Source organism: Plectropomus leopardus, chromosome 21 (genome assembly GCF_008729295.1).
Source record: "Plectropomus leopardus isolate mb chromosome 21, YSFRI_Pleo_2.0, whole genome shotgun sequence".
Taxonomy (NCBI): Eukaryota; Metazoa; Chordata; class Actinopteri; order Perciformes; family Serranidae; genus Plectropomus; species Plectropomus leopardus.
In genome coordinates, this window is record NC_056483.1 from 19,829,133 (window position 1) to 19,842,560 (window position 13,428).

Genomic DNA, 13,428 nt, shown 5'->3' on the forward strand with positions numbered 1-13,428 from the left:
GTTGTCGGAGCAGGATTAGCAGTGACAGGCAGTGGAGGGCGAGAGGGGGCCGAGAGAGGAACGAGTGCGTTAGTAGGAAAGAGAGACCACTGATTAGCCTGAAAGAGACACACAAAAATACACACACACATGAATGCGGTCAAGATAAGGTTCTTAAATGTGGCCTGAGTGAACTGCCAGTAGCTCCTCCATCTACCCATGCAGCTCCCTCTTCCCGCAGCCAAACCAACATTGTTCCACGCTATAAAGAAAACATTATTCCAGGTTTGTAGACAATTTATTTGTACAATATAGCAACGATTGTTCCACTGCCCATTGCACGCAGTTGTTTTGTTTTTTCTCCCCTAATCATTTTGTGTCTGTGCATGTGTGTGTGCTTTCCCCTCCTTCTCCTAAACTCTGATTCTTCCCAGCTGTTTTAAAGAAACACACGGCGGCCACAAATTTTTCTGCGAGCCAACTTCCTGGCTTTGTTTGTTATGTTCTGTCATTCTAAATTTACCCCACTCTTTGGCATGATGTATTTTCCCATCCCCTCCCTCTGTAGATGTAACTAATCCACTTTGTGACATATTCTGGCGCAGGAGTAGAGGTGATAAGAGAACTAACTCCCCTGACGCATCAATCACGAGTACATTCCTGTGGAACAATGCCATTTCTGCTCTCTTCTCGTCGCCATCGAAGACGTTACATCTCCCTTCTTCCCTTTTCCTCTTTAAAAACCTAAAAGGTCATTGTGGAAACGCAGATCGCTGCCTCATGCAACAGGCGTCTCCGGGTTTCCAAATAAGCAGCTCCCTCATGAGCGGTGCTGGCTGCTCTGTAAGCCAAGCCGGGGTGTAAATGCATGGCGGCTCGCCCAGACAGCAAAAACCCAGATATGGAGCATGTGGTGGGGCTCTCTCTGCAGTCTGTCCCTACATCTGCCCCTCCGCCAATTACCCTCATACTTACACATGCTCTACATGCAAGCACGTACACGGAACGGAGCAAGATAATGTGTTTGAGTCGCACATGTACAGTACATAAATGCAGACACATTTGTCCTTGCATGCATAAATGCAGACTGTATCTCACATACAGTAAAATGCCATGTTTTTCTTCACCTCTTCTTTGATACTGTGGACCACAAGTGATGCTGGATTTGTGGGATTCTCATTAGAGTGACACAGAGATGGAAATAGAAAAATGTTTAAAGGGAACCTTTGATGCTTGTCCTTATTTTCTGCCATAAATATATATTAGATGTTCATATTAAACATGGCCAAAGTTTCAAATAATAAGCTCAACATTTGTAAAAGTAATGAGCAGAAACAGACATTCTGAATACTCTGCATCCAACTGTTTTTTCTACTTTGGTTACAAGATGATGTCAACTCACAACAGATTTACAGATTTCTTTCCAGTCAACTGCTCCAGGCAAGCTACTGCAAGTGTTTACATTAAGTAGCCTACACTGCTACATGTAGCTACATGCTAACATCAGAGAACCATGTCTTCTTTGTTGCTGATGTTGTTAATTTCTCTCTGATTTCAGATCGTATTCCAGCTTGAACATGTCCAGTTTTAAAAGCTTTTATTCATAATTTTTAATTGTAGAAAGAGCTGCAGTAGTCATTACCGGGCTGCAAATACACTGCTACATGTAGCTGCATGCTAACATCAGAGAAACATAGAATCATGTTCCTTGATGTTGTTAATTTCTCCCTGATTTCATATCAGATTCCAGCTGGAACATGTCCAGTTTTGAAGATTTTGCAGATTTTATGGTGATTTTTTTACAGTAGAAAGTGACACTAACCACATGCAGTTCCATGCTATGGTCAGAGAAACGTATAATAAGCTCATGTTCCTACTGTAACATGTTTTGGTGAAAAGTTTGGTAAAAGCTTTTACTAATATTTTTTTCCACTGTAGAAAGACAAATTTCTGCAGCCAAGTAAACAATCGGGCTGTATTAATCTTGAATTCTATTCCACACAGTAACAATGTTTTCACTTTGTGATTTAGAATGGTAGAGGTCTATGCACGTGCTTACAGGAGGTACATCTGTGTAACTTATATTGTTATTTTGCCGTGTCTCAGACTAAGACTGTTGAGGTGCATTCGACATGTTTATGTTAGTTATACATTGGCAATTACAGGCAATTACAGTGAGCAGAAGTTTGCTGTGGAGATGACTTTGCTAGATGAGTGTTTCTGAAAGCAACAGATTACTGAGTTTTTCTTAAACTTCCTTAATGCTGTCTTCAGTATTAACAATCTCAGGAACCTGTAGTAGGAAACAGAAGCAACCAAACACAGTTCACAAGTGGTATCTCTGAGCCCAACATGCAGTTACATTGTTGTGTAGGAAAAACACATCAGCTACGATGCATTTTATGTGGTTATGTGTGGTCTCCATAGCTACCATGTAAGCTTTTAATACACAACTATAAATCAAGTTTTTTTGGTTCAGTCAAATTTATCATCTAAGTTTTTTTTTTTTCCCTGTCATGCAACATTTTAGCACACACGAAAGAAGAAATCAAGGTTTAAGGCAGAATTGATTGTCATTTTCTCTATTGTAAGGCTTCAGATTTTAAAAACGCTAGATATTTTGTCAGGAACACAAGTGCTTTAACCAGTAAATAGCCTGCTCTGTCTTTTGTTCCTGTCAGCCTCTCTGGAATGAGTCTCGGCCAGATAAGAAATTCCGGCATTTTGTCCTAAAAGCACGTCGCGCCCTTGTGTCCCTCTGCAGGCTTTTGCGCCCTGAACTCAAAAGCCTCTTAAGCACACAGCGGGTCAGTGAGGTGTGAATGGGATTTCTTTTAGCACCCCTGACGCAAAAGACACTGTCACAGGTCCTCCATTGCGCGGCGGCCTTAATGGATCCTAATAATGGGGGAGCAGACTCTACACTTTAGCCAAAGACCTGGCAGCTCCCGATGACAGCTTGCCAGGGCCAATTTCCGGAAAGGGGGGCATGTGTGGCGGGAGGCATGCTTAGTTTTTTGTGTAGGAGAGATAATATGTGCATCTTGGGCCGTCCTGTCAGCGAAGGGGCTGGCTGGCAGACTGAAGATGAGTAGAAGGCGGATAACGCCGTTAGGCCTGCCATTACTCTGTCTGTGCTGTAAGTGCACCCGTCTGCATGTCTAAAAAATAGTTAAATGGATGAAAGCAGCCATTTTTCTCTGTGCGGTTTTAACATTTGTGTTTGTTTACAATGTGGAACTAATAGTGCTGAGGGCGTTTCAGGCTTCCCCTGTCTGTTTCCTGTCTCTTTCATGTCTCTGTCTTCATGTCACCAGATTCAGTGTAATCATGCAGCAGACTATAACAGATCTCTCTTTGCTCCACTTATGTTGCCTTTACTTTTTTAACTCAGCACCACTACCACATCCCCCTTTTAATACCACAAAATGTGAAAATAGCTGCATTCTCTGCTGAAGTGCAGTTCTTTTAGAATTCCCTTTCAATAGTGCTGACCCAGGGGCCGCTACGGGAAAAAAAGCAATCAGCTGTACTCTCCTCCTCTGGTTCCTTTAGATTCAGGTGATGTTTAAGGTGACTTACTCAACAGCATGACTGACCTTTTTACTTGCCTCCATGTGTTTAGGCAACCGCATAAGAACCCCAGCACGGCGTCCCAGGACTCATGGGACAAGGTGTACCTGTCAGTGGAGGGATTCCAAACATCCAAGGAGAACCCTCGCTACTCAGGCAGCCAGGGATCACGCAACGGCTACCTGGGAACGTCCAACTTCAACGCCCGCGTCCTCTTAGAGACTCAGGAGTTGCTGAGGCAGGAGCAGAGGCGCAGAGAGCAGGAGGCCAACAAGGCAAGGCCGCCTCCTGTGCAGGAAACCCCCAGCGGCAGCACCTACGACCACAGCAGAGACCACACTCAGGCCCCGGGCTCTGCCCCGGTGCCGGCCCCATCTCAGTCCAAGGGCCCCTACAGACAAGACGTGCCCCCATCGCCTTCTCAGCTCGCCAAGCTAAGTAGACACCAGGGTTCAGAGAAAGGGAGGCTGTTTTACTCCTGAGACTAGAACTAGAAAAACAACATTTCTGAGATCAGGATTGATTTTAAAGAGCATTAACAGGGAAAAACACAAAGAGGGCAACAGTCTGTTTTCTTTTTATAAAAAGCTGAGATACAAAGATTTTTAAGAGACTGCTGAAAATGTTAATATTTGAAAAAAAAGTTTTTTTTTAATATGAACTAGTATCCTTTTTAGTTGCATCAAAAAGAAATGATTTTACTGTCCAGAATCATGATCGTCTAACTCTGTGTACAAGTGCCTTCCAGCCCATCGATTGTTCACCTTTTGGTAGCCCAATTTTTTTTTTTTTTTTGGGCTCATGATCTGCAGCTTTGACCCATCCATGTGATACATTCAGCAGAGCAGACAGCACAGCATCACATCTGACAGCAGCTCGTCCCAAACACAATCACCCCGAGCTCCAGCAACGGCCCAGGCATGTTTTTGCACCACTCGGGCCCCGGCGGTGACCTCAGTCGATACCACGCTTTGTGTGAAGAAGGCTTATTTTTGCTGTTGGTGGAGACTTTGTCAAGCACCATGAGTTCATGTGAGTGTGTAGCTCGTGTGCATGCTTGTGTGTGTGTGTGTGTGTGTGTGTGTGTGTGTGTGTGTGTGTGTCTGGAGTTAGCATGTAGTGACAGACTGTGGAGGTTAAGCAGCTTGTGTGAGCTGTGGAGTCTTAGGTTTTGGTTTCAGATGCAACACTTTCCCAGAGTGTGTACCCCCCCCCCCCCATTCAATATGATAATCCTGAATTCTGTCTTCCTCTGCTGGCTGCTTTATCTCTCCCCTTCACTTTGTCACCCTCACCATACGGCACTCTCGGATGGAGGAAAACAGCTTTAGATCTCCTTTATTCCCACCCTGTCCCGCCCACCCCGGAAAGGCAGCAGAATAAATGGGGTCAGATCTGGGTTATTAATTAATGTACCTCATTAAAAATGAATGGGCCCCTTTGTGTGTGTGTATGTTGTCACGTATGGTGGGAAGGGAAAAACAGCGACCTTGCTGGCGTGGCTCTGGCCCCGTCCTCGCCTTGGCTGATGTGGCTGTAACCGGAGCGCGCTGGCCCCTAGGTGTCTGAGTTGTTCCTTGTTGAATATTTCATCAGGGTGGTTACATTCGGAAACCACAGCGGCTCTGCCGTAGGTGGCCTCGGTGTGGGACTGCCCGTCCATCGGCCCGATACAATGGAGCTGATTTTGTTTTCCTTCCATGATTATTTCCATTGGTAGAAAAACCACTCGGGAGCCTTTCCACCATTCAGTCAATAATTAGCGGTGCATTTTTGGTGTGTGGGAGAGTGTATATGTATGACCCCGTGTTTGTGTGCGTGTCTTTGATTTTAATCCAAGAGCAATCTTTAAACAGACAAAGGAGTTTTTTTTTTAAAGTGAGGCTGTTTTTCCTGAAAGAAGTGAGGATTCATTTTAGGATCCAGTTAAAATTAGTTGAAGTTAAGGTTAAGTATGAAGCTAATAATTAGTTTATTATTTTACCCAGACTTTGTGTTTATTAGGCTCATTTTTCCCCTCGGTACATTTACATGCACTTAAGAAACCAGGTTGCACAGTTCGCTGGAGAACAAGGTTACAATAGTAACCTGGTGACTGTACATAATGCAGCAGTTCAGTAATCAGACTTCTTCCCTACACCAACAAGATTTTTGATGTATCACCTAGTTATTTAACACAATATGCTGCTTTATGATGAATGTGATTTAATTTTACAAAATGTTAAAAATTGTAACAATAGGTACTGTCTCATTCAGACTTCAGGCGGGTCTTTGGTCAATTTCAGTTCTGGCTGGCTTTGGGAGGGAATGATTTTGAACATGGGAAAGCACTGCTATATGCAATGATCCTCTCAGCTGTGCCACTGGTAATTTCCCTCTCTTTGTCATGGAAATGCATGCAAGTAAAATTTGGTGTGGCCAAGAAATCTGTGTTTTCTAGGAGAAATCTGGCAGAGGTTTTTGTAATCCTCTACACCAAGTATGGAAACTAGGTGTCTGGTTTACATAATGTTTTTGAATTCAGTGGAAAACTCCATCTGATCCCTGTTTTTTTACAGTAATGTGCATGTCAACACTAAGCGGCAAACATGGGCTGAAAAATGATTTCAACGTGCCACAAAACTGCAGTTTCACTAATGGCCACTCGAGGCTGACTCCAAAATTTGGTCAATCCCCAAAGAGCCTCACATTAAAATGTCCAACTTTACAGCAGAAATTAACATGTTTACAGCCTGGTACCAAAAACGTTTTTGTCTCTATGGTTAAGTTCCCCATAACAACTGTAGCAGAGCTGCATTTCTTTTATATCTCTTCTGTCTTAATATGACTGAGGCTCAAAGTTGCTGCTTGCTCAGGGTCACTTTGGTCGACAAGCTGTCTATGTGCATCACCACAGTCGATGAGTCCAATCCAACCCTCGTTTCTCCACAGCTCCACTTTTTTTGTCCAAATACAGTCACTTTAAGAAATTTAAGAGGGCAACAGCCAACATGCCAAACTTGAGACTTCAAAGTGGGAGTTCATAAACCAGTGGTCAGGGTGGCTGCGTCCATTATTTCATACAGTCTGTTGTAAAAACACAGCAAAGAGCAGGGGAAGTTACAAACAATGCAATGTTTCTTACCAGTCATCTACACGAAAAATGTATAAATAACACCTATTTCCACAGCTGTTGGTCATAGAGAAAGAGCAGCTGTTTATGTCCCATCGATTAAAATTCAAATAAACCTCAGGAGTAGGATATATTTTGGTGGAGAATCTCTGGTTCTCACAAGTACATAAAGAATAGAGTTCTCACACATAAAAAAGCATGTAAAATACAGTATAGTAAAGTTGTTCGTCTAACAATGTTCCAGTGTGTGTGTGTGTGTGTGTGTGTGTGTGTGTGGGTGGATGGACATGTGTTTAAGTGTCTGTGAACGCTGCCAGTAACTGGATGCTCCAATATGTCTATGAATATGTCTTGGCAGCCATATGAACCACTTGGCTGCTGAGTGGGAGAGGAGCAGAGGAGTAGGAGGGAGAGAAGATGGGAGGCCTGACCTTGCAGATGATTCAGTCAATGGAGTAATCACAACTATTCCTCTGAGTCTGCACTACAAACAGGAGGTTACAAACAAGGCTACGCTCACTTCTGCTGTCTCTACTTCTTCTCCTCTTCATTTATCTCCTTCATGTGGTGCTGAATTAGACTGGGTCTTGTTTGTGTGTGTGTGTGTGTGTGTGTGTGTGTGTGTGTGTGTGTGAGGGAAGTCCAACTCTGACACAGAAGATGTTTTAAATGGTGTTTCATGTGTCTCATCATGACCTGCGAAAGGGGTTCAAGTGCCTGCAATATCTCCCGATTTTTTTCCCCTCCTCATATGCAAATTTGATAATATCCAATAATGCACGTTTATTATTCCCGCTGTGTAATTAATGTTTGTGCGCCGCCTCTGTGACACATGGATTCTTCCCATAAAGCTATTGTTTCGGGGGAATTTTTTTTTTTTTATCCTGGGAGAAATGAGAAATATATTATTATTGTTTCACTGTGTTTTTATGACCATCCCTCATTGTATTTTATTATCCACAATATGGTACTACGGTGGTAAAAAAAAATGACTAATATGTAAGCACAGTGCAATTTTCCTTTTTACAACAGTGTATCATTAAGAACTGTTTTCTGCCATTCTCTGTACATACAATATAAACTTTTTTTCAGTGAATAAATTGAGGGTGGATTTAAATTCTTGTAACAGTAATTTCCATTGATTGCGCTGCTTTAACATTCACAAAAGCTTTTTCTTCTTCATAACACACCAGCGACATAAAATGCATAATTAAAGGCACATAATGAATACCTTAATTCGTGCTGCTACCCTACTACAGTTTTTAAGATATGATATTACTGGTTTAAGAATTAAAAATGAATTCTTCTCCCGTTATTTGGCGTGTGTGTTTCAGCTGTATTTAGTAAAACCCAGAAGATGTAATAAAATAAAGACTTTACTGTCAGTCATCTGGTTGCCAGATCCCTCCTCATGCCTTTACCAGCTAAAAATAAAATACAGTTTTGAGAAGAAAAAAAATGAAAGGAATAAGGATTTTCGGGAACTGTTCCTCTCATAACTGGAAAATGTGGCTCCCACATTTGTTGAAGTGGCAGTGAAAAGTAAAAACACGGCCTCCCTGTCTCTTTATCTCTTTAATGTCCATTCCTGGTAGGTCAATGTAACGGCTGGCCGGGAGGTTTCGCCTTGAGCTGGCTGAACTTCTAATAACATCCTGTGATGACTCCTATGGTGATAAAGACAATAGTCAAATTTATGATATTCAACTCTGGGGGGAAAGGCAGGATTTAGGATTTGGCCCCGCATCACAGAGCTCCTGCCAAATCTGTCTTCATCCTGAGGAAGGGAGAGGCCTTTGAAAGAATCGGTCTGGTCAGGGTGGAAATATACTAGAAAGCACATGCATCCGGGATAAAGACATTCACTCGTCTATAAATCACCTTTGGGGATTTGGGTAAAATGAAGGTGAAGAGGGAGAGGAGACCAAACTGTGGATATTTGCCCAGACTACGTAACTCCATTTGAACATCCCTGTTGAGCCACAGTCAATTTCCCTCAATATTATCTGTGATTGAGTGTCAACAGAGGAAATGTAAAGAAATGATCCTGTGCTTAGTCCAGTCTGCCTTTACAGTCGGTGCTTTTTAGAAGCCCGGGGCCGCATTTTAGCTTTCAACTTGGTCAAATGTAAGGAATGTTTAAAGATACATTTCCTACCTGTCATATTGTGGAAGACAATGCTGTTGTCTTTTACCAATGATGTTTGCTATTGACTTGATGTTTTGATTCGTACATGTTTGTATATTTATATTATTTCAGTGTATGGACCAGCTCATGTTATTTCATTGAATGCAGATGATACCCTTTTGTTTTTTTACAAAGCTTATGAGTGCAAATTTTGTGTAATGTACATCAGAAGAATATTTGAGTGTTTCAAGCTGTAAAGTTAAGCTGTCAAGGAGTATTATAATGACATTAACCCTCTCAGTTCCCAGGCCAAAATCTACTTGAATTCACCAGCCTCTCAAAGTCTCTCATTTGTTTCAGATATGGATTAATTGGGAAGGAATGTTTGAAAATGGGGATTTTTTAATGTGTTTTTTTGTTTGTTTTTTTCAGTTGCATTCAAGATTTATGTTGGATGATAGAAATTAGGGTTGGTGGCAAGGTTGGGGATTTTGTGTTGCTGAGAGCATCGGACACCAACAGACTTAAATGTTTATACCCAAATTCTGAATGAACTAAGGAGGAAAAAAACATTTGCAATTTCCCCAGTGTACTTTTTGCCTCATGTCCTATCTTCTGCATGCTCAGCCATGGTGACGCCCCCCCTCAACCAACCTGAGAATTTCCTGTAGGTGAGAACTCACCTGACATTGACAATCTCGTGTTGTATGCCACATGTGTGAAAGGGCAACTCTGGACCATTTCCAAACCTGATTCTTCAGATGTTGTCCACAGTGCATTTGAAAATGGCTTTGGATTGCCACAATAATGCAGAAAGGTTCCATGCAGGAATGATAGCTCAATTTGCTTGTAAGGACCGGAGCTATTGACATGTTGATTGACATCGAAACAGACCAATCGGTCTTTGTGGATTCCTCTCGAAAACAGTGGACTGGTCACTGGCATTCCAGTGGGACTGATTGGGTTAAATAAAGCACAGAGAATATGGTCCTCACCAGGTTTCAAATACCATTTAAGATTATAGATACCATATGGTTTGGAGAAACTTTAGCTTTTATAGACAATAAAATGTTCATTCTGCGGCTATTATTCTGTTGTGATTTGTGGAAATGTGAAGAAGGGATACTCGTGTAACATCATCACTACAGAAGCCATCACAGATATAAATCTAGTCGACGTACCTATAGAGGTAATGTACAGCCATCAAAACACAATAGGTCTCATCCTAGCATGATACAGAACGCAGCATGTAACCTAGCAGGTACTCTGCAGTATCATCTTGCACCCTTAACACTTTGAGGCCTGAGGGAACAGTAAAGCTGTCTTTCGGGGCCCGCTCCGTCCGATCATTACTCACACTGAAAGAGCTCCTCCGAGTCTTTAATATCCCCCTTTTGCATTCCTGCCATCATAATACTCCATAATGAAAACCTTTTCCTACAGTGATCAACGGCAGACTCATTCTGCCAGTTTGATTTCATCACTCCAGTATGTCCTCTTGACCCAGCAGGCCAAACCAGTAGACCCCAGTGTTGGCAATTGCAAGTGTGTTGATATGAGAAGCAGATGGGTTTCGTGTGAACTGCCAGTAGATTTTTTTTAAAAAGTGTCTTTTGAGCCTGGTGAGGTCTAAAACTGAGTCACCTGTTTTGGGGTGAAGAACCTGCTTCTCCCTCTGATCCCTGATCTGTTGTCCCAGTGGGATTTCAAAAGAGGAAGCCGACTTAGTAGGAAAAATCGTGCTCATAAATCTCGGCAGATGCGCAATTGTGAGATAGCTGACATGAACACGCACACGGATACACACACATGCATACCTGGGGGTTCTTCCCTAAAGCTTTGGGCAACATCTGGTGAGTGTGTGGAGAGGAGAGGCTGGTCTCTGTAATATGTGGGGAGAAGAGGGAGGAGGTCTAATGCCTTTCACTCTCTAGACCATGGACCGGGCTGTGTGTGTGTGTGTGTGTGTGTGTGTGTGTGTGTGTGTGTGTGTGTGTGTGTGTGTGTGTGTGTGTGTGTGTGTGTGTGTGTGTGTGTGTGAGAAACACAGAGAGTCACAGATGAACTGGCATACTGAAAAGATGACCAGATGAGGAACAGAGCGAGCGTACAGTGTTTACCCGAACAGCCCCCGCTTCCTCTTGTATCGACTAGAAACCCGAGCACTTTGCACAGGAAGATATTATTATGTGAAATTTGAGGGAAATGTTTGAGGCAATAGGCCGGCTGGTTGACCTTTAATAGCAGTCAGAGATGTTGGATGAAGCCACCGCAAACTGAGCTTGCTGAACTTTAAAGACTGACATAAATCTGAAGTACTTCAATTTATCGCATATGGGTGGACTATCATTTTTCCTTTAGCTCACATACTTAACAATATGGAAGAAATGAGCAATGTCAAATTTATTCAAGCTGGGTGATCATGAGTCTTTAGAAGAAAGAAGAGAGAGCGATTCAAGTCAGTCATAATTTTTTAATGATAATCTTGTTGAGCACCATGTGAATAAGACTATTTTTTTATTTTTTTAATATCCTCTTTATGTGTCATAATCTGGGATTTTCTGTTCATGTGGACTTTGTTTAGGTGGTTTTCCTTGTTTCGTGTATTCATTCTTGTTTAGTAGTTCTGTTTGATTTTGTACTTTCAGTACTCGTGTCATTTCTGCTTTGACTTCCTGTCTTAGTGTTTTACCGCATCAGTAATTGTTCTGCCTCACCCTGATTAGTTTCACCTGTCCTTCATGAGTTTGCAGTCACCACACCTCCTGCTCACCTGTTTGCACTTCCAATCAGTCACTCCCTAAATATACAAGCCCAATTCTTTGTTCTTTGGCAGTTTGTTAAACTGCTGTTAAACTTGGGTATGACATCAAGTTTGATGTATGCCGACTGAACGATGACAACGTCTACTGACTTGCAGACTACGACCTTCGACCATTGACATCAATATGCAAAAACAAAACGTCATCCATCTATGCCGCTGTAGTGGCAAGAAAAGAAATGTAAACAAACGCAAATGGAGCCCTCGCTATAGTGGCTTTTATGTGTGTCAAAAAAATTCTAAATCTAAGATCAAGTTTTTTTACTTACCCCAAATGTTTTTTTTTTGGTTTTTTTTTTAAATATCAGCAATTTTTTTAAGATTATAAAATTTATAATGTTATTGAAAGGGACTTAGCTGTGCAACCCAGTTTAGAAAATAATTGATATGTGTTGCCTCTGCTCACATGTTAACCATCAACTGTAGTATCTCACCATTTGACCTAATACAATATCACTGACCCCAGCTCACACCATAAAATTAGGTCTCCTCAGGCCAAACCAGGTCCCAGCCAGTTTACAGTAGTCCCCTGACGGGCCTCCTCTTCCTGTGGCAATTTAACCTGAGGCCCTCTCCCACCATGCCACCCATGGAGCGTCACACGCTGCCTGGGACCGGCCTCATCCCTGAAGGCGTCGTGAGGAGAGCACTTCCCCACAAATGAGCCCAGAACAATCAAGCTAACAAGCCTCCACATGTGCAATGAGTCACTGCCATGTGAAAGCTCGGGCTTGATGTTTTTTACTTGGACATTTTATTTACACTCCAGCGGGATTTGAGGTTTCAGTGAAACCTGCAACACAAGCACATGAAACGCTCTTTGGGTCTCTGTTTAGGTTGTGATGCAACTTCATTACACAGAAAAAAAAAAACATTTTTATGATACTCCGTCTCCTGTGAAGCCTCAGAACTGTTTGCATGATAGCTACTTGACTCGGGTGTAATTTGGGCTTGTAAAAACTGGTGGTGGTGTTTGTTCTTGCTTGTGCAACATGCTGTTGCTGTGCAGTGATACGCACTAACTACCATTAGAGATATTACTGTGGAAAACAGAAGCTTGTGGGCAACTACGGGGCATTCCCTGGTGGGCTGCGCTGAAAGTAATGGGAGCTGTCATATTCCTCACTCACTCAGGGAACATTCAGGGCCCTTTACTCGAGTAAAGTAGCCTGTCAAAGAGACCGATTGAAAACAGAAGGTGTTCTGAGGGCCGTTTGATTGGCGACACATGTGGAAAGAAACTGTCAGGATTGACAGTCTCTTTTCTAGCTGCCTTTGATTCTTCAAAAAGCGCCTTTGAGGCATCTGTCCAGTCATGCACACGATGTTGTTTACCCCCAATCACTTTATGCAAGTCATGAGAGAGTCAGCCCAAGTTCATTCTAAAGATAAGCTGATGGTTTATAGCTGCACTTTTACTCTCCGCTCGCGGGCAAAATATATAATGAAACAGAAATCGACAAACACAATTTCATCTTGTTTTCGTGTGTGGACAAGGAATTACACGTACTTGACCAGCTTTGAAATGGTAATGCATTGTTTGAAGTATTCTGGTAAACAAAGTAGCACAACAAATGCAAATACGCGCCGCGGTTTTGATCTCATAATAATCTCTTCCCCCAAATTCAGGTTGTTTCTGTGTTTTTCGACATCAAATAAATGCATTATTCTACTGAGCATCTACTTGTGCGATAGCATCTATAATTAGTATTTCCGTCCCTCTTGCTGACTGCATCCACCTTTAACTATTAGGATTCTGGGATGGAGTTTTCTGCCTTTTGACACTGAACAAAGCCTTGTGCTGCAAAACAACGG

At 42.3% G+C, this 13,428-nt stretch overlaps 1 protein-coding gene across 4 annotated transcripts in view; it reads left to right on the forward strand.

Annotated features, from left to right (window-relative positions):
• The window catches only part of LOC121960465 (partitioning defective 3 homolog), a 382,155-nt gene extending 374,557 nt beyond the window's left edge, over positions 1–7,598 (forward strand). For all 4 annotated transcript variants that reach the window (XM_042510168.1, XM_042510170.1, XM_042510169.1 and 1 more), the window contains 2 exons: positions 3,605–4,584; positions 7,023–7,598. In XM_042510168.1, coding sequence (XP_042366102.1) covers positions 3,605–4,034 — 430 coding nt within the window. In that variant the 3' untranslated portion in view covers positions 4,035–4,584; positions 7,023–7,598. The remainder of the gene's footprint in view (positions 1–3,604; positions 4,585–7,022) is intronic.
• Positions 7,599–13,428: the final 5,830 nt, after the last annotated feature.